The sequence below is a fragment of the Lithobates pipiens genome, unplaced genomic scaffold (genome assembly GCF_037356315.1).
Source record: "Lithobates pipiens isolate NorthernLeopardFrog02 unplaced genomic scaffold, aLitPip1_a1.2 Scaffold_22, whole genome shotgun sequence".
Classification (NCBI taxonomy): Eukaryota; Metazoa; Chordata; class Amphibia; order Anura; family Ranidae; genus Lithobates; species Lithobates pipiens.
The window spans coordinates 263,035,328-263,057,366 of record NW_027507784.1 but is presented as its reverse complement, the minus strand read 5'-3'; the positions used below and the strand labels follow the sequence as shown (position 1 = coordinate 263,057,366).

General features: G+C 42.2%; 1 protein-coding gene across 1 annotated transcript in view; it reads left to right on the top strand.

Moving 5' to 3' along the window:
* The first annotated feature begins 433 nt into the window (after nucleotides 1–433).
* Nucleotides 434–22,039, top strand: part of PMS2 (PMS1 homolog 2, mismatch repair system component) — a 133,252-nt gene continuing 111,646 nt past the window's right edge. The window contains exons 1-4 of the mRNA XM_077449028.1: nucleotides 434–551; nucleotides 7,194–7,333; nucleotides 12,667–12,753; nucleotides 14,899–15,001. Of these exons, the coding sequence (XP_077305154.1) occupies nucleotides 538–551; nucleotides 7,194–7,333; nucleotides 12,667–12,753; nucleotides 14,899–15,001 (344 nt within the window). The 5' untranslated portion in view covers nucleotides 434–537. The remainder of the gene's footprint in view (nucleotides 552–7,193; nucleotides 7,334–12,666; nucleotides 12,754–14,898; nucleotides 15,002–22,039) is intronic.

The following is a 22,039-nucleotide window of genomic DNA, read 5'->3' as shown; positions in this document are numbered from 1 at the left end:
CTCTGGCGCAGCCTCGCTATCAGTGAACTGATGCAACCTATGCCGCCGCCATATTTACTAATGGCAAAGCTGCCTTCGTAAAAGAATAACTTCCATTACCCTATATAGCCTAACGTGTGTCTTTCATAGGATCATCGTGCAGCTACCGCAATGTAAAACTTGTTTACAATGGTGTTGTAAGGGAATGGAAAACAAAACTCAAACGTATGACTTCGTTTAAAAAATAACGCGGTTAATCCAATGTAGGATTCGATTGGCTCTCGAGGATTTAGAGACGGAAATAACTTAGGATTCATTAAAACATCTAGTTGAGATCTTTTATGGAGCCCTCATTAAATATGTCGGTCTCCGATGTACTCTAGGTCACGTGTGGCTTGACTTCATCCTGGCTCGCCGATTGGCTACAGGCTGTGGCACGTGTGTGAGTGTCATGGGTCAGGGGGAAGAGGATGTGAAGAGGAGGAGTAGGTGGTGGTGGCGGGAGTATACACATGGATAGTGTATAGTACTCTATGGGCACGCTGTACACATAGCACCATGGAGCAACCTTGGTGAGTTCACTTTTACAATAAACTCTGCAGTCCCATAATAGTTCTGTGTGTCCAAAGAACAACACTGATAATTGTCAATTAAAAAGGGAGGAGGTCATGCGGATATCAGTATTGCAAAGGTGACACAGTGGGGGAGATTTACTAAAACTGCTTCTCACAGAATCTGGCGCATGGTAACCAATCAGCTTTCAGGTTTTATTATCAAAGCTTGAGTGAGCAAGCTGAAGTTAGAAGCTGATTGGTTTCCATGCATAGCTGCACCAGATGTGTGCACCATTTTTAGTAAATTTCCCCCATTATCATAAAAAAAAAATTAAAAACATCGCACAAGTGATCTAAAAGTCTAGGCAAAGATCATGGTGTTATCCAATACAACAGGGCGTAGATCAGAGGTTGAGAGATGAAAGGATGAGCAATGTACACAGAGCCTGTGGGGGTTATTTACAAAAGACGAATCCACTTTGCACTGCAAGTGCAATTGAAAGTGCAGTCGCTCTAAATCTAAGGGGTATATCTGAAATGAGTTGAAGCTCTGCTGATTGAATCATCCAATCATGTACAAGCTAAAGTGCTGTTTTTTATTTTCCTTGCATGTCCCCTTCGGATCTACAGCGAATTTACTTCCAAGTGAACTTTCAGTGCAAAGTGGATTTTAGTAAATAACCCCCTGTGTGTTTAGGGACATATATCTGCTCCATCTACTTATAGAATAATACACTAAATCTAAAAAGTTTAATACCTGAACAAACATAAAAAATGCTAATGGCATTAACCACGTGCCTTCCCGGGCACTTACAGCCCCTTCCCGCCCAAGCCATTTTTCAGCTTTCAGCGCTGTGGCACTTTGACAATAGCACGAACATTGTACACTGCACCCAAACACATTTTTTATAATTTTCTTCACACAAATAGAGCTTTCTTTTGGTGGTATTTAATCACTACTGGGTTTTTTATATAAAAAAAAAAATATATTGAAAATAAATGTTTTTTTCTGTCAGTAGATTTTGTAACTAAGTAATTTTTCGCCTTCACTGATGTGCTCTGATGATGCAGCACTGATAGGCTGAACTGGTGGGCATTGATGAGGTGGCACTTATGGGCACTGATGAAGAGAAACTAATAGGCAGCACAGATAGACGGTAGTGATGTGCGGCCCTCGCTATTAATCGACTGCAGTGATGGGCAGTAATGATAGGCAGCACTGACTGGCATAGCTAATGGGCAATGGTGGGCACTGATTGACACTAGGGTTTCCACATCATCCCTTCAATCCAGGACACACATTAATTACACAGGTTCTGTGGCTGATTAAGGTGGTCATTATACTCGGTGCCTTATCTGAATTAAAGAGGAAGTAAACCCTGATGGGTTTACTTCCTCTTTTTTTCCCTGCAAAGGTAAAGCATAATGGACTACTATGCATCGCATAGTAGCTCATTATGTGTCACTTACCTGACACAGGAGCCAGCGAAGTCGCCGCTGTCCCCTGTAGTCCGCCGCATCCATCTTGCTGGTGGCGTCTCGCAGCTCCGACGAATCACAGCGGCGAAGCCGCGATGACGTCACTCCCGCGCATGCGCACGGGAGTCGCGTCTCGCAGTTCTGCCGCTGCCATTCGGCGAAGCCGCGATGACGTCACTCCCGCGCATGCGCACGGGAGTCGACAAATTAGGCAAATCCATTCTTGGACTTGCCGCATTTAGTGCGCCTGCGCGCCGCTGTCTACGGCGCATGCGCCGTAGACAGCGGTGCCCATTTTCGGGCAAATATCTCCTAAACCATATAGGTTTAGGAGATATTGCTTGGACCTACAGGTAAGCCTTAATCTAGGCTTACCTGTAGGTCAAAGTGGTTTGAAAGGGTTTACTTCCTCTTTAAATCAGCCTCAGAACCTGTGCATTTCATATGTGTCCTGGATTAAAGGGATGATCTGGCATTGTTAGGCAATGGTGGGCACTGATTGGTGACACTATTGTGATCAGTGCCCTGATTACATTCCTAGATTTCCCCCTGTGTGGAAATGCCACTGATCGGCTCTCCTCGCCACACACTCTCAGTGTGAGGTGAGGAGAGCAGATTACCAGCGTCTCCGTGTTTACATGTGACTGGCTGTGTTTGGACACAGTCGATCACGTGGTTAAAGAGCCACGGACACAGTTCTTTACAGAGATCGGGGTCGTGCCATGTCCTAGCAACACTGCGTGTCCGTTCTCGGATGCCATTCCAGAACGAGAGCCGCTCTGCCGTCATTTGACGGTGGGCGGGCGGCAAGCAGTTAGAGTATAAATACAGCCAATAAGGTATGAGCAGGAGGTAGAGAAACTGTAGTACACTTTTTTTTCTGTGACCAGCTGGGCAGGGTTGTGTCAGCAGCAGACAGGCAATCCACAGTACACTGATCCTGCCTGTTACAAGCTGTGCAGGGAGGCATGTCAGCACAAGTCTGATCACTGGGGGGACAGGCAGACTGTGATCCCCACTACATAGCACCCAACTGTCCCTTATTTCGAGGGACTTTCGCTTATTTGGAACAAAGTCCCCCTTTCTTCCTCATTTTGGTGTGATCTATATAGTTGTGTATAAAATACACTTTTTATCTTTCAAAAAGTGCTAAACCTTTTATCAAAATTGCTGCATTTGTAAATTTCAAAAGCCAATATAAAGGAATAGTAATGGTAAAAAAAAAGAAAGCACTTGTAAGCAAATCTCAAACATGTTATACTTACCTCCCTCTGTGCAGATGGTTTTGCACAGAGCAGCCCCAATCATCCTCTTCGCTGCTCCTGCCCCCATAGCCAGCAGGTTTCTTAGGCGGCAACAGAGCTGAGTCACAGCTCTGTGTCCATTCAGACACAGAGACCTGGCCTGCCTCCTCTCTCCCCTGATTGGCTAACTGACTTTGACAGCCGTGGGAGCCAATGGCACCGCTGTTGTGTCTCAGCCAATCAGGAGGAGAGTCCCGGACAGTTAAGACACTCGTGGACATTGGTGGAGAGAGATGGAGCTCAGGTAAGTAATTAGGGTGTGCTGGAGTGGCTGCTACACACAGGTTTTTTTTTTTTTATCTTAATGCATAGGATGCTTTAAGTTTAAAAAAAAAAAATAAAAATAAAAACCCTTTTGCCTTTACAACTCCTTTAATACATTTTTTTTCCCCCGTATATATGTGTTCTTTTTAACCACTTGCTTACTGGGCACTTAAACCCCCCTCAGTCCCAGACCAATTTTCAGCTTTCAGCGCTGATGCACTTTGAATGACAATTGCGCGGGCATACAACACTGTACCCAAATGAAATTTTTATCATTTTTTTCCCGCAAATAGAGCTTTCTTTTGGTGGTATTTAATTACAGCTCGGAGTTTTATTTTTTGCTAAACAAACCAAAAAAGATGCAAAAAAAATAATCATGTTTTAATAGTTTGTTATAAAATTTTGCAAACAGGTCATTTTTCTCCTTCATTGAAGTGCGCTGATTAGGCGGCACTGATAGGCTGCACTGGTGGGCACTGATGGGCTGCACTGGTGGGCACTGATGGGCTGCACTGGTGGGCACTGATGGGCTGCACTGGTGGGCACTGATGGGCTGCACTGGTGGGCACTGATGGGCTGCACTGGTGGGCACTGATGGGCTGCACTGGTGGGCACTGATGGGCTGCACTGGTGGGCACTGATGGGCTGCATTGGTGGGCACTGATGGGCTGCATTGGTGGGCACTGATGGGCTGCATTGGTGGGCACTGATGGGCTGCATTGGTGGGCACTGATGGGCTGCATTGGTGGGCACTGATGGGCTGCATTGGTGGGCACTGATGGGCTGCATTGGTGGGCACTGATGGGCTGCATTGGTGGGCACTGATGGGCTGCATTGGTGGGCACTGATGGGCTGCATTGGTGGGCACTGATAGGCTGCACTGGTGGGCACTGATAGGCATAGTTAAGGCGGCACTAATAGGCACAGATAAGGCGGCACTGATGGGCAAAGATGGGCACGGATGGGTGGCACGGATGGGCACTGATAGGTACCACTGATAGATGGGACTGATGGGCACTGATAGGTGGCACTGATAGGTGGCTCTGATAGGTGGCACTGCTGGGCACTGATGGGTGGCACTGGGGTGCAGCACCTTTGAGGCAGATTGTGGGCACTGCTGGGTGGCACTGTGGGTGGCACTGTGGGTGGCACTGCTGGGTGGCACTGTGGGCAGTGCTGGGTGGCACTGCTGGGTGGCACTATGGGCACTGCTGGGTGGCACTGACGGGGGGCACTTACTTTTAATAAGTGGGGCACTGCAGGGGGCAGGTGGGCACTGGCAGGGGGCAGGTGGTCACTAGCAGGGCTGGCCGTGATCGGGACTGAAGTCCCGATCACGGCCGCCGGTGAACGGCTTTTTTTTTTTATCCTCGCGCTGTCAGCGCGAGGAGGAATAATAGCCGATTACCGGCTCCGTTATATCACATGATCAGCTGTCATTGGCTGACAGCTGATCACGTGATAAGGGGTCGGGATCAACCCCTTGCACGGATCGGTGATCAGGCGAGTCTCATGGACTCGCCGATCACAGAGCACGCCGCGCGCGCCCCTCAGGCCGCTCGTACACGGGACTACGTCAATAGACGTAGTCCCGGAAAAGGAGATCCGCGCTGTAGCCGTCAATTGACTATAGCGCGGATCTCAAGTGGTTAAAGGTGTGTGTCCTATGCCTACATATTCTTGGAAATAAGTGTCCTTCATTCCCATCTTAAAAAGTTGGGAGCTATGTCAGTATTATGCAAAGAAGAATTGATCACGCTGGGATGGATGTGCATCCATGCCTTGGTCCATTAGAAATAGAAAAGCAGAGGGACTAACAGGATCACCAGGTATTTCACACAAAAAAAAAAAGAAAATATGCAAAAAAATATAAAAAACAGATACATTTTTCATACAAGTACATGGTAACACAGACAAATGAGTCATATGAAATATAACATATGCTTTAAAGAGGAAGTAAACCCTGGTGGGTTTTAGTTCCTCTTTATTTCCCTGCAAAGCATCCATCTTCGCCCCTCTTCCTTCCAGGGCCACAAACTCCGGCTCTGTGACTGGCCTAAATCGGGTCATGTTACTCCCGCGCATGTGCGTGGGAGCCGCCAGTCACAGCATGACCCCTATTAGAAACGGCACAATGTGCCCTTTCTAATGGGCGCATGTGTCGATGATATCTGAGCTCGTCATTTTAGTAAATATCTCCTAAACCATGGAGGTTTAGGAGATATTTCCAGCTCCTACAGGTAAGCCTTTATATGGGCTGACCTGGAGGAAAAAGTGGATAGTGCATCCAGCAGTACTTCTGTTTTGTGTAGTATGCACCGAGGAACAAATGCCCAGAATGCAGACTACATACGTTCTAAACATTTGTCCCTATGTGCCCTGCTCACACCATACATATATAATAGTGTGCAAAAAAACACAGCTCAACAAGCATAATGTGAAAAGGTCCCAAACCTCTGCTTGAACCAAAACTCCTCATGACCATCTTTCAGGACTTTGTTACCGTTTTTGTTCCTGTTAGGGAAATCCCTGTCCCATTGAAGGGGTTCAGAGGTGGACAATATCTTCAATAAAGACGGAAGAAAAATGCACAGTAAAACCTTGGTTTTAGAGTGTTTTGCAAGACAAGCAAAATGTTAAAATAAATTGTGGCTTGATATAGCGTCACGCCACAACTGAGTATAAAAGAGAAGAGAGGCGCCTCTAAGTGTAGCAATATGGTTACATTTCATGAAGGTACAACATTTAGCAACTCACATGGTTGATAAATATAACAGGCACATTTAAGTATGTAGGCATCTGGGGTAAAGCTGTCCACATAGACCATCCTCCATACTGCAATCAATGTCATCCCTTCTCTGCTGCTCTCTACGAATAGTTCAAGCCTCACTTTCAGATCGCTCTACTGCAGGGTAGTCTTCCCGGTCATGATTGCAGACTGACAGCGGTGAGAGCTGGCAGTGCAGAGGACAGTCTATATCAGGGATATGCAATTAGCGGACCTCCAGCTGTTCCAGAACTACAACTCCCATGAGGCACAGCAAGACTCTGACAGCCACAAGCATGACACCCAGAGACAGAGGCATGATGGGACTTGTAGTTTTGCAACAGCTGGAGGTCCGCTAATTGCATATCCCTGGTCTATATGGACAGCTTTACCCCAGACGCCTGCATAATTAGACATGCCTCTTTTAATCATTAACCATGTAAGTTGCTGAATGTTGTACCTTTATTAAATGTAACCATATTGCTACACTTAGAGGCGCCTCTCTTTTTTATACTCTGTAGCTCCTGCTGGATTTTGCTTCTAATCCCCTTGTGGAGGCTTCCATTTGTGGATGGACATTTTATGGTTACATAACCTCACATTGCTATAATCTTTGTATATGGACTATAAACTGAAGGACCTATGAATAAATGGTTGTGGAACAAATCATTTGAATTTCCATTATTTCTTATGAGGAAATTTGCTTTGATATGAGTGCTTTGGATTACAAGCATGTATCTGGAACAAATTATGCTCGCAATTCAAGGTTTTACTCTATTTTGTAAAGTGGAAGAAGGTAAGAAGCACTGTGTTGGGTTGTTCATTAATTGAAATATTCATTTACAGTACTGAACCAGCAAAAGAAATCAAGGCAATAGACCGCAAGTCTGTCCATCAGATTTGCTCTGGTCAGGTAGTGCTGAGTCTTGCAACTGCAGTGAAAGAACTTCTGGAGAACAGTGTAGATGCTGGTGCAACCTGCATAGGTAAGCTCTTTGAGAAATTTTAAAATGTTATTTTGTTTGTATGAAAAGTACCTTTAAATTATTAGTACACATTCATCTTAAAGGGAAAAAAAAAAAAACTAAATTCGCCCACCTCTCCATAAAACATATACAAATGGAGACCTCAGATCAGTTACATAGTAGTAAGCATGGCAGCCTACTCCAGGATAGACATAATTTCAATGGCCTTGGGGCTGGCCACCCATGCAGTACTGTGCATGTATTGGCTGCCCACCTACTATATGGTAAAACCGACACGTATGTGTAAATTGATTTCATTATTGATCTATGTGCACTGAATAGTGAATTTATTATCAGCACCCATGGATTTATTTGATTATGTATTGATATTAGGATTGATTTAATTATTTTTGCCACTGGAATTTATTTATGTACTTTTTGGGATTGTATATATTGAATCCTTTATTAGCTGCCCTACCTCTGTTTAGTGCATATTTTTTGTGTTTGGTTTAAGTTGGTACCTCTGTATGATGCCTACACGAAGCTCAGGGCAGATGTAGGTGCAAAAGCAACTTGCACGCAGGACAGGTACCAGCGCCCATCTGAATAAACCATTCGAGAATTTTACATTTATGTGAGTAGCATAATTATTCTGCATTTTATTGGTATTTCCAGGAAAAATTGTATTCCCCTATGTGCGTTCTACTCCCTGTAGTAAAGGTGGAATCTCTATGTGCTACTTCATATAGGGAAGTATTTCTTTTTTTTTTGTGTGTGGAAACCCCTAAAGTTTTATTGTTTTTGCACTGATTCAATTTTATGTATATATATATTTTTAAAGATTATGCATTTTCAAATGAATTTTGATATCTGTGTTTACTCATTAAATATTGGTTTCACAAATGAACAGTTTTATACAGGGTGCACCTCTGACAGGGGAGTCATAGACTGTCTAAACAGAGAGCAAGGAGGAAACTGTTTACTCTGTCAGTTTGTATGGCTCTGTCTAAAAGTGGTTATAAACCCACAGAGAAAAACAAAACAAAAAAAATTGCATGACAAAGGCATAATGAGCTAGTATGCATAGCATACTAGCCCATTATGATATAGTTACCTTAGATCGAAGCCCCCGCAGCAGTCCTGGCACACCGCTTTGGCCGGCGATATGTCTCCTGGAGTTGCTTTTGGGTATCGCGTGCTCCGGCGCTGTGATTGGCCAGAGCCACAATGATATCACACTAGCTGAAGAAACGAAATTTACGAGGCGTCTCTAAAGTGCGCATGTGCTGATGATGTTGGCTCATGCATATTCAGTGAATATCTCCTAAACTATACAACTTTAAGAGAAATTGACAGTAGCTACAGGTAAGCCTTATTATAGGCTTACCTGTAGGCCAAACTCTTTGTAAAAGGTTTAAAACCACTTGAACAAAGCAGGGTGGAAGAGTGATTAGACACTCTTCCAACCTAATTAGTGGTATATACATCTCGAAGCTTGAGTTTCTCAGGCTGTTTCAAATAGAGCTGCCGGGAACAGGCATAAATGTAAACAGTAGCATGAAGCTCCAGTTTCTGGCTGGTGATAAAAAATATGCATATACAATATTTTGATTAACCAGACAAAAAATAAAAGTGGAAAATTGTATCAAATACTTACAGTGCATGGCAGCATACATATGATATAGCTCCGCCCCTATATCCACCTACAGGACCTGTTTAAATCTATAAAAGTCTTACTGAGAGCTACTTCACCCATTCGTTGTATAAAGCACAAAGATCAGAGGGAGGGTTCGCATGCTGACATGTATTGGCGTCAGGGAAATGTTGTTTCATAGGTTTTCAGTCCTAACCATACAAATAAAGAATGTGTGTGTGTGTGTATGTGTAATATATATATATATATATAAAATTATTTTAATGTGACCATCAGGCTTGGGTGACCTATGAGCACCAAAAAATCTGGTGCCTTAGGTGTCCGTTTAATAAACTGTGATAAGCTGAGATCAGGATGATCTCTGCTTATCCCAGAGCATTGCAGGTTTAATATACTGGGATGAGAACTGGAGAACAATTTTTCTCTTCTCATCTCAGAACACAGAACGGCTGCATTGACTGCAACAGAAACGGCATGTTTAGTAAACAGAGATGCCACTTTATCTCTGTGCTTCTCTTTCAAGTTCTCCTTTCTGGCTTCTCCAGCCCAGAGGTGGAGATATCAGGAGATCTCTGCCAGAGAATAGCTTCTTCCTTCTCCCGTGGCCAAAAATGAAAGTAAAAAAACTTTCTTAACTGCAGTGAAAAATACACCAACAGCAGGTTACAATTACATTAGCTATACAATTACACACAGAGATTATTTATATATACTGTGAGGGGTTAGCTCGGCAGCGGGTGTGTGTGACCCCCTGGATGGGTTCACAACACAAAATCAGGCACCACAGACAGCGTTGTAGGTGCAAAAAAACAAAAGATGCGGTTTATTTATGCTACATGCAGTGATACATATAACAGCCAAACAAAAATAAAACATGAAAATAAATCCTGGTCAGCTTGACCTCTAACTACACACTTAGATTCCCTGTCTAACAACTGAGAGCAGCCTTGTGCTGCCCCAGTCCCTGTCCCTGTCCCTGTTGTAGAGGTTTGCCACACAGGTGTTAACTCACCGCACAGAACAGGTGTCACACTCCCCAGTCTATACAACACAAAAACTGGTTCCAGGATGGAGCATCTCCCTAAGCATGCTGGGGTTTTTTGTAGAGGTCTTAATGAGCCCACTTACTTCAGCTGGGCTCATTAACTCTTCCCCTCTAAGGGCCGGTTCACACTGCAGGCGAGGCGACTCCGACTTGCCTCGCCGCGACCTGCCGCGGCCTCAGCGGCGACTTGCAAATGACTTCTGTATAGAAGTCAATGCAAGTCGCCCCGAGGTCGCCCAAAAGTAGTACAGGAACCTTTTTTCTGAGTCGGAGCGACTCGAGTCGCTCCTCTCAGAACGGTTCCATTGTACAGAACGGGGGCGACTTGCGAGAGCGAGGCGAGGCGAGTCGTGTCGCCTCGCATCGCCCGCTGTGTGAACCGGCTCTTATTGTAAAGGTCTGCATAAAGCCTGAATCTAGGGCACACATATTTCCCATCCTGGATACAACTAGGTGACTTTACCTGCGTGCTGCCACAACACACACACACACACACCTGTGTGTGTGTATATATATTTACATCTGTTGTGTGTGTGCCGTGTATATATGTATATATATATATATAATTAGGGGTGCAACGGATCAAAAAACTCATGGAATGGATCGTTCCTGGGATCAGAGTCACGGATTGGATCATTTTTCGGATCAGCAAATAATAATTGGCAGAGTATTGGCTGGGTATGGCAGAGTATTGGCTGGGTATGGCAGAGTATTGGCTGGGTATGGCAGAGTATTGGCTGGGTATGGCAGAGTATTGGCTGGGTATGGCAGAGTATTGGCTGGGTATGGCAGAGTATTGGCTGGGTATGGCAGAGTATTGGCTGGGTATGGCAGAGTATTGGCAGGGTATTGGCACGGTATTGGCCCGTTATTGGCAGGGTATGGCAGAGTATTGGCAGGGTATGGCAGAGTATTGGCACGATATTGGTAGGGTATTGCAGAGTATTGGCAGAGTATGGAGGGATGACTGTGACTGCAATTGTTACAGAGCAGCGCTGTGGGCACTACAGATCCAGCCCGCTGCTTCTATCCGATCTCTCCCCTCAACTTTACAGAAGGGAGAGAGGAACCGGCGTTTGTTTACAAGTGATCGCTCCATCATTTGACAGAGCGATCAAATTGTAAACTGCTGACGGGTGCACCAAGATAGCTGCCGCTCCAGAGCTAGGCCGAAGCCGCGACCTTTCCTAAGGCCGAGACCTATTCGAATCACGGATCAGTGACGATCTGTTGCACCCCTAATAAATATATATATATATATATATATATATATAATATCACACAGATATACACATATATATATAAAGGCAGTGTTGTGGCTACAGAAGTACAACTGATGCTGTCATTTTGACAGCTGCGCAGATGATGCATCACTGATAACGCAAGGTGGCTGTAAAATTAAGAGCATCAGATGAGTCCAGTACACACTGCGTTTGCATAAGTGTATATGTTAATACGTCTGTGTGAAAAACGCCATATATACTTTACACACACACATATATTATATATATATATATATAATATTATTATGTATTTATTATTATTTTAATTGTTAATTTAATATTTTTATTGTTATGCTTTTTTTAAATTACTTTGAACAATTTAATATATATATATTTATTGTTTTTATATGAATGGTGCATATCTGCATGACAAATACGGTACTATCATTGTCATGTCAGACAAAAGCTGGATGTGCAGGTTATAAAATATTTGTCAGATGTGAACTCCACGTCCGATTTTCCTTTCATTAGTACGGTTTTTGTACGAAAAAATTATAAGGGCAAGACTACGCATGCTCAGAAACAAACACATTACGTCACTTCTGATGTTGTATTCTCTCATATGAAAATTTTTGTATTGTCCGTAACTTCTTTGCTTTTGACATGAGACTCTTCACCACCTGTATTTTGCATATGTTGAAGCCACAAAAAACGGACATTCAGTGGTCCAGAAATCTAAGTGTGTGTACAATGCTTTAGAGTGAAGTTTCTGGTTGCTTCTATAAGCAGTATTATTGTCCTGTCTTCAGGGTGCAGAGAGTACTTCTACACACTCAGAGTTTGAGTCACTGCATTGGCTCAGGTTCTTGCTATTGGCAGTGGAACTCTGGCTGCCAGTACTCAGCAAATGGTGACTCTGCAGTCCCAGAAGTCAGAGACAGAATGAAGGAGATTCACTGCTATTTGGTTGGCTGGCTCTATTGCCAACAGCACTGGCTCATTCCACCTGTAGCAATTAAAATGACCCCAGTCTCTGTCTTGTGTTTTTTTTTTTTTTTGTGTTTCTTGTTTTTTAATAAGAAAAATAAATATATTATGTGATTTATTTTTATTTTTTTGACCCTATATGCCCTTTTCTATGTCACATAGATGTAATCATTTATAGTTCGGTTTAAAACCAAAAAGGAGAATATGTACTAGAATCTGGAATAAAAGCTATTTCTATTTGAAGGGCCCATGGGGTTTTGCAGACTTTTAAACAATTCTACACAATTTATGATTCTAGGATTTTTTCAGTGTTGTGCACCTTTTCAGTGTAACTTGCACTGTTGTCTCTTCAACACCTGCATTTTGCAAATGTTGAAGCAACTTATTTGTATCATCCTAATTGTTGCACCTACATTCATTTTTTAAGTACATTCATGTATTTTAGATATAAAACTGAAGGAGTATGGAGCGGAACTCATAGAAGTCTCAGATAATGGCTACGGAGTTGAGGAACATAATTTTGAAGCCCTGAGTAAGTAAAAGGTTGTGAAAAAATGTGATTAAAACACTGCATGACTTTGGGATGTAAAGTGCTGTGCAACAGTTTTAGACAGGCGTTGAAAAATGCTGTAAATTAAGAATGCTTTCAGAAATAGAAGTATTAAAAGTTAATTTTTTTATCAATTAACAAAATGGAAAAAAAAATAAACAGAAGAGAAAGCTAAATCAAATCAATATTTGGCGTGGCTACCCTTCTTCACCTTCAAAAACAGCATTCATTCTTCTAAGTACACTTGCACACAGTTTTTTAAGGAACTCATGGGTAGGTTGTTCAAAACATAATAAAGAACTAACTACAGATCTTCTGTGGATGTAGGCTGCCTCAAATTCTTCAGTCTCTTCATGTCATCCAACAATGTCAAGATCAGGACTCTGTAGGGGCCAAACCATCACTCCCAGTATTCCTTGTTCTTTATGCCGTTGATCCTGACCAAATCTCCAATTCCATTTGTAGGAGTGCAGCTCCAACTTGCAAGGAACCTCCACCATGCTTTGTTGTCTGCAGACACTCATTGTTGTACTGCTCTCCAACCCTTCAGCAAACAAACTGCCTCCTGCTACAGTCAAATATTTAAATTTTGACTCGTATGTTCAGAGCGCCTGCTGACATTTTTCTGCACCCCATTTCCTATGTTTTCATGTGTAGGACGTGGAAACATGGCTACAGTGAGTGACTCAACTGTGCACAACCTCATAGGAACTAGGGTACAGAAAAATGGCAGCAGGTGCTCTGGACTGATGAGTCAAAATTTGAAATATTTGGCTGTAGCAAGAGGTAGTTTGTTTACAAAGGGCTAAAGACCAATGCAATAATGAGTGTCTGAAGGCAGCAGTGAAGCATGGTGGAGGTTCCTTACAAGTTTAGGGCTGCATTTCTACAATTTGTTTTGGAGATTTGGTCATGATCAGTGGTGTCCCCAATGCTGAGAAATACAGGAAGGTACTTTTGCATCATGCCATACCATCAGGGAGGTGTGTGATTAGCCCCAAATTTATTCAGCAGCAGGAAAATGACCCTAAACATACGGCCAGTGTCATTAAGAACTATCTTCAGCAAAAAGAAAAACAAAGAGTCCTGTAAGAGATGGTGTGCCCCCATCCTGAGCCCTGATTTTAACATCGAGTCGTTCTGGGATTACACGGAGAGACAGAACGATTTGAGGCAGCCTACAACCAAAAATCTGTAGGTACTTCAATATGTTTTGATCCACCTACCTGCTAAGTACCTAGGAGAATTGATGGTGTTTTGAAGGCAAAGGGTTGTCACACCAAACATGGCTTTAATTTGGACTTCTCTTCAGTTTAGTTAATTTTTTTATTTATTTTTACTTGTGAACTGATAAAAAATATTATTATTATTATTATAAAAACTATTACTCCTATTTCTGAAAGCTTTCTTAATTTAGAGCATTTTCTAACAGCTGCCTAAAACTTTTGCACAGTATTGCACATTATTTTTTTTTACTTTCTGCTCTACAATAATGCATTATTACTGTGCACGAAAAAGTAATTATTGCTAATATATTATTTAAAAATAACAGAATACTGTTAGACCCATTCACACAAGGTGCTTTGGGCCACTCTGGGCAACTTTGCCCAGTTCAGTCAGAATGCACGTCCAAGGCAAGTTCCCTTATGCTCTACTTGTTCAGTTCACACCAGTGTGTTGCAGTACTTTTTTCACTATAGCATGTCCCAATGCACTATGCCACAACACAACATGGTGCAGTTAATAAACATTAATAGACAAAAAATAAACAGTGTGATGCAATGCGGCTGCTGTTGTGAAACAGCATTCAAAGTACAGTCCTGTGCTTTCCCGCAAGCTCCCAATTATGATCTTAAAGCATAATTGCATGTTGACCTTTGTGAATATGGAATTCTGGTTTAAGGCCATAGTTTGTAATTTGGCCCTGTCCCTATGGGCTTTATTTACTAAAGCTGGTGAGTGCATAATCAGGCTCACTTCTGCATAGACACCAATCGGACCAAGTCCAGTGGAATCCAAATTGAGGGAGCCACCAATCGCCCAGTGGAGGCTTTTATGACGCAAACTATATTTCTTAAACATTATTAAGCGATTTAAGACTTTGTTTTATTTTTTACTTTTGCTTAGCTTTGAAACATCACACATCCAAGCTTCAAGATTTCTCTGATTTGATTAATGTGGAAACATTTGGCTTTCGAGGAGAAGCTCTAAGCTCACTGTGTGCATTAAGGTAAATATAATATAGTCATTGTTGCTACTAAGACACCTTAACACTTCAATCAGAAAAATCAGTATCTTTACAAGTCTGCAGGCATGAAATTCTGACACATCCAGCAGCTGTACATGGTACTGTCTCCTACACTGTGTGAGATTAGCATATTGAGAAAATCTTGTCATAAATCTCCTATAGGCATTTCCTTAGACTTCACTTCCAAGTTGATCCTTTGTTCAGCATGATGTTCGAGCAGGTCACGTGGTAAAAGATAACCTGTGTATGACTGATTGATGTTTACACTGGTAAGTCATACAGGATATGTCATTTCTGGGCCAGCATCAATAAGTAAATGCTGACCTTGGCTGATGTCTGGACAAAAGATAGCTCCAGCCTTCTGAGATAAACAAAGATGAACTTATTGACAGGAGGACTATTCTATATTTGAGTGGTAGGTGTTCCTCCCCTATTTATTATGTGGTATGCATGCATGTTAAGTGATACAAAACCCTTCTATCCCTTTCAGCTAAGGAAGCTGCCATCTTAGCCTCTGTTTGACTCGCAACTGCCATGGTTCTGCACATGGAAAAAATTGCAAGTGCACAGCCTGGATCCACCGCTTAAACTGACAATCAGTATGCATTCACTTAAAGAAATTAAATTAATCTCAACCAATCACCACATAGGCAATGCAAATATGGTGCAGTCCAGGTGACCATAACACACGTAAACAAAAGGGAGGAGACCTGCCAAGAAGGTCACATCAGTGGAACACCACGGTTGAATAAAAATATTTAGTTGTAGAAAAAAAGCAACCATAAGAATCACAAACAACAAAAATTTTAAGAAGACAACGTTGTCATGATTGGGGAAATCGCAGCTGTGCACGCACCTATTTATTCAATCTATCACACTTCTCATCAGTCTAATAATCTTGGAATGTAGATTATTGGACTTCTTTTACATAAATGAAATGACATAACCATCCAAAAGTTCCTTTAGGACCAAAAGAGGGAGTGTGTTAGTTACACATGTGAAAAAAAGTCAGGTAGAATTGGCGCTATACCCTTAAATAAAATGTGTGTCACTTTATTAATTAATAAAATTATTCCTAATCCGTGCAATTGGTTAAACAGTTATACATCCATACCAATAAAGGATGTGAAACAAGAAAAAAAAAAGAAAAAATTGGTAATACACACCTAGTGTAAAATACTGAAATAAATGCAATATTATTATCCTATAAACATAAAATGCCGACAAGTCCTTTGTAATATATTAAACAGTTCATAATCCAAATGGTGCCTCGTGCAAATATCCAAAGAAAATCCCCGATGCGCTTTGGTGAAAATGAATTATATTGCGCTCACCAGATCTTTACCCCTACTGGGGGAAAACCGCCTTCACAGTGTATAACCCCTGTGTCGCTCTCTGGCATCTCCCTAGGAATTTGGTTATTCATCCATCCACAGTTTAGATTCTCATTTAAACGATCTTATCAGAGCAAGATTCACTATAAGAAATCCTCACACCACCAGCTGCTGCGGTGTATTCAAAAGAGGTCACTTCTCTATAGCCACGCCTTCAGGTTTCGTCGTGCTGACGTCATCAAGAGCGGCCATATAAGTGCACCTTATCATTTATCACCTCATCATTTATCACCCCGCTCGGATCGGCACACGCTTTAGGAAATTTTTCTACACTGAATGTGATCGCTCCGTCAAATGACAGAGCGATCACTTGTAAACAAACCGGCGTCGTCCTCTCTCCCCTCTGTGTACAGATCTGCACAGTGGAGGGGAGAGATCGGATGGAAGCAGCGCTGTGGGCTGCATCTGTAGTGCCCACAGCGTAGCTCTGTGACAATTGCAGTCGCAGCCATCCCTCAATACTCTGCAATTCCCTGCCAATACTCTGCAATTCCCTGTCAATACTCTCCAATATGCTGGCGGTACCCTGCCAATACTCTGCAGTACCCTGCCAATACCTTGCAGTACCCTGCCAATACCCTGCCTATACCCTGCCTACAGCCAATACTCTGCCGTAACCCAGCCAATACTCTGCCGTAACCCAGCCATATTCTGTAATACTCTGCCATAACCCAGCCAATACTCTGCCATAACCCAGCCAATACTCTGCCATAACCCAGCCAATACTCTGCCATAACCCAGCCAATACTCTGCCATAACCCAGCCAATACTCTGCCATACCCAGCCAATACTCTGCCATACCCAGCCATACTCTGTAAATACTCTGCGATACCCAGCCATACTCTGTGATACCCAGCCATGCTCAGCCGTACCCAGCAATGCTCAGCCAATATTACAGTGGGGGAGATTATGGATATTACAGTGGGGACTATATGGTGGTGGAATTTTCACAGGTTTTTGCAAATTCAATTATTATTTGCTGATCCGAAAAATGATCCGATCCGTGACTCTGATCTGAGCAACGATCCGATCCGTGAGTTTTTTGATCCGTTGCACCCCTACTGTACAGGCAGTGCGGCTTTCTCTCCCCTGCTTTCAATTTTTCTCCCTAATCACTCTCCTCCTCATCAACAGATGAACTTTCTCCCAGTAATCCAGCCGAGTGTGGGTGACTTCCGCCAGACTGATTTTAGACATATTTAGTCTGTATCAGCCAGCAAATTATCACGGGTCAGTGAGCATAGCCCCAGCTCATTATAGTTGGAAAATCAACTGATGTACTGTGATTGAATACCTTTTACTGGGCTGCTCAGAGAAGATTGAACCTGCAAGCCAGCACCTGTAATGATACATGTGTATCTAACACACTCCCTCTTTTGGTCCTAAAGGAACTTTTGGATGGTTATGTCATTTCATTTATGTACAAGAATTCCCATCATCTACATTCCAAGATTATTAAATGGATAAGAAGTGTGATAGATTGAATGAATGAAAGCTGCAATTTCCCCAATCATGACAACGTTGTCTTTTTAACATTGTTTTGGAAGGTTATTGTTTGTGATTCTTTTTGTTTGTGATTCTTATGGTGCATTTTTCCACAAATTTAAATATTTTTTTTCAACCGTGGTGTTCCACTGATATCACCTTCTTGGTAGGTCTCCTGCATTTTGTTTATGGTTCTGCACGTGTAATCAGTTATGACATCAAACATTTAATGGTTTGACAGCACAAGCAAATGAGACAATTATCATTGCCGGCATGCCAAGTATATGACTCTTTTTTTTTTTCTTTTTTTTTTTTTTTTTTTAATCGATGGGTTTCGTTTTGCTAAAAACAACTTTTGCTAGACCCTTTTTTTGCCAATCGGCAACAATATGTTTACTGCTGGCGGTCCGCTCCCCAGGCATCACAACGTACCTGTATCTCGCTGTGCTTAAGTGCAATCTGTGTGCACTGGACGCAGCAGATTACAAGTGCTTGGTATTGGGCAGCTGTGAGCGGCCCAGATACCAAGTGATTGCTGTGGGATCACATACTGAACAATAGTCATGAATAGAAATCCATTCATGACATCAATGTTTACTACTGTATGTGATCTGTGATTGGTCACCAGTGATCCCTGTTAGGGTTAATTCTGTGTCTAGGGGGGTCCCTTTAACCTCTCAGACCTTAGATCCAATGTATTGTATAAATTCAGAGCGCTCTGGAATCAATTCTCAAAGGACAAATAAAATCACACACACACACCATGGCGTCCTTCGAGAACTAATTGTATTGGGTTATTACAAAGCAAATGATATAGGGTATTTTACGTCATACAGAATAAGACATGCGCAGTAGACATCAAGACGATTACAGCTGGTCAAGACAAAAACGCTATTGTTCTTTGTTCTAAGCTAGCTGAATTAATAAAAGAAAAGATACATAATTCCTTCTGTAGCTAAAAGATGCTGAGAAACAGTGTGAAGGTTATAGATAAGTGTGTGAGAACACACGGGTTAGAAGAATCTCATGTTGAGACAGTTATCTGAGAAGTTAAAGGGGTGTTCAAACTGTACATATTGTGAAATGGAAGTTTGTGAATATTAAGATGGCTGACAGAAACAAGATGGATGCTTAGCATAACCTTTCAACCCCCTCTTTAAGTCATGGAATGACTTCTACAGATCCGCAGCCTCCTGAAATCTACGGTTCTTGCTACGTTTGTTATATTCTTTTACATAAAGCTGCAGATATTGTGTATATGCGTGAGAAGGTTGGTCTGGTGTAGTACACTTGCTAATACAAAGTAGAATAAGCTTGAAAATCAAGTAGCCTATCAATCCTAACAATAGTACTATGATAATCATAATCACTATGTCCTTTAACCATGAAAACATTCCACCTAAACCCAAACTAGAAAAGGGGTTCCATCCATAATTACCTATGTCCCTTGCTTGTTTCATTAATTCATTTACCTGTGTTCGGTGTTGATTAATAACATCATAGTAGTCTGGGATTTCCAGGCTGGTATTGTGAAACCATGTACAACATTCATAATCTTGGGTCATTTCGCATAAACCTGTCAGAGCTGCACTCATGCTTTCAATAGCTAATTCGTGTAACTCTAGTTGTCTTCTAATTGCTTTGAGCTCGACATTGAGTAGTCCTATATCTTGGGAGTTTTTTTCCATAACATCATTTATTAAACCAGTGTAGTTATTTAATTTGTCCATCATGGTTATGCCCCATCCTGTCCAGGATGGAAACCATGTCCATGACTTATCTGAAGTAGAAAACATAGGTGGGGCTTCTCTCTTGTATTTATAAGTTAACCTATGTACTGGACTTGAAGTAACTTGTATGTGATGTTCCCGATTCTGGCCTAGGGCTGACATGACTGGTACCAACTGTGCTAAATAACACCATCCTTTCACTCCTGCGGGGATCCGTGGGTAACAAATTTTAGCACAGCATACATATGTATTGTTTCTCAATGAAAAACTTCTTAGAGAACTACGTTGGGGCTCAGTTCCAGCCTCAAATGCAGCACTTACAAGTTTACTCACAAGTATCCCAGAGGTTGTGTTCCTGTATGTAGTAAGTTCACTAATGGTGTTGTTAAGGGATTGATTTTTGTAACTACACATATGACCTATGATAATGTTACTGGTGTGGAAGGGAATACCCTTTGAAATGTTAAATACAGACTTGGAACACATACCTATTCCGTTGGATGTATTGCCTAACTGAACACACCACTCGGGTTCATGTGTCTTTCCTAAAGTGTAAAACATAATACTCTGATTGCGGTACCCTTCCGAGACATTCTTAATACTTAAGACTAGAGTATTTTCCAATAATGACTTGAGGTTCAGAGGGACAGCTAAGAGTGGGATTTTAGCAGTTTCTGGGTGCAACTTACTACAAATCCAGCATTTTTCATATCCTGACTTTCTAGCGTAAGCATATTTAAATTTTAACAGTAACATTTTTCCAGAAAAACTTGTTTCTTTGATCAATTCATTAGAGACATCTCTTTTACTGCGATTTCTGAGGTGAAAGTCAGTATGGTTGGTGTGTATTTCGCTTTTACCACATATGAGTTTCAAGGCACCTAAGTCTTCAGGATGAAAAATACAGTTAGTTATTATCCACACTGGGACAAAGATCAGAAGTAGAAACATCACCAGAAGGCAAAAGGCCTTCCCAGAAGTCTGTGGTGAAATGAGTGACATCACTGTCCTTTATGTCTGTGCTTGTCTTTTGAGGACTTAAAACACCTGCTTCACCTCTTTTCAGCCTTTCTTGAATTCCTGGGCTTAGATCAACCTTCTTTACTCTGCTGGCATGGATCCAAGTAGGACTTTCCTCTGTAAGGATGGCGGTCCTGGTGACGGCTACCACTTTGGTCACTGGTCCGAATGGAACCTCTTGCGGCTTTCGACCTTTCTGAAGCCTCTGGACCACAACTTGATCACCGACCTGGAACGGGTGGGTTGGTACCTGTGAAGAAGAAGGAGAGGTGCGAGCAACTCTTCTTTCGACAATATCAAGAGTTTCAATCAGTTTTTTTACATATTCCTCCTGTATTTGTTCCAAATCACCTTTCTCTACCATCAAGGGATGATTAGCCCACGGTGTGGGGAATGGCCTACCCATGAGTACCTCAAAGGGGGAATAACCCGTCACACTGTGAGGGGTCATTCTGATTTCAGCTAATACAGCTGGGAGAACTTTTTTCCACTTGCCAAAATTCCCACCCGTAGCTTTCCTTATCCTGTCTTTAATTGTTCTATTCATTCTTTCTACAATTCCTGAACTCTGTGGATGGTAGGGGAGGTGAAATTTCCAGTCTATTTTTAGTACTTTTACAAGATCTTGGCATATTTTAGCTGTGAAAGCTGGGCCATTGTCTGAATTTATTTGCAATGGACACCCCCATCTAGGAATAATTTCCTGTGTGAGGATCTTCACTACAGTTTGTGCGTTTTCATTGTTGGTGACAAAAATTTCTGGCCAGCGTGACATCATGATCACTATGACCAAAAGATATTATTGCTTCTTTCCTTCTTTGGGCATATGTGTAAAGTCTATCTGTAAATGGGTAAACGGTGTTGTTGGGTACTCAAGATGTTCATGCTTTGATTTCTTTGGGTTTGTTGGATTGTTCCTAATGCAAGTGACACATCTCCTTACAAAAGCTTTGACTAGATTAGGTAATCCTGCAATGAAAAAATCTGCATCTAGAAGTTCACATGTGGCATGCCATCCCTTGTGACCCAGTCCATGATATTGTGCAATGAACAGGGGGGCGCTAGCAACAGGAATACACGGCTTCCCCTCTTTGAAGATTAATCCTGTTTTAGGATCCTTTTGTATCATCCCATCACAGTTCCATTGCGCAATATCATCAGGGGTGGCAAAAGCTTGCAGTTCTGTGAGCCAATGTGTCTCTTTCAGGGAACATGGCTGAGGTGTCAGCATGGGCATTTGAATGTTTGCCTTTTGTGTAGATGCAGCTTCTTTAGCTATTCTGTCAGCTAGTGCATTACCTTTGGCTATATCAGTCATTTGGCCTGTATGTGCCTTACAGTGCATGATAGCTAGTTTTGAAGGCAACTGAATTGCATCTAGTAATGCTGTG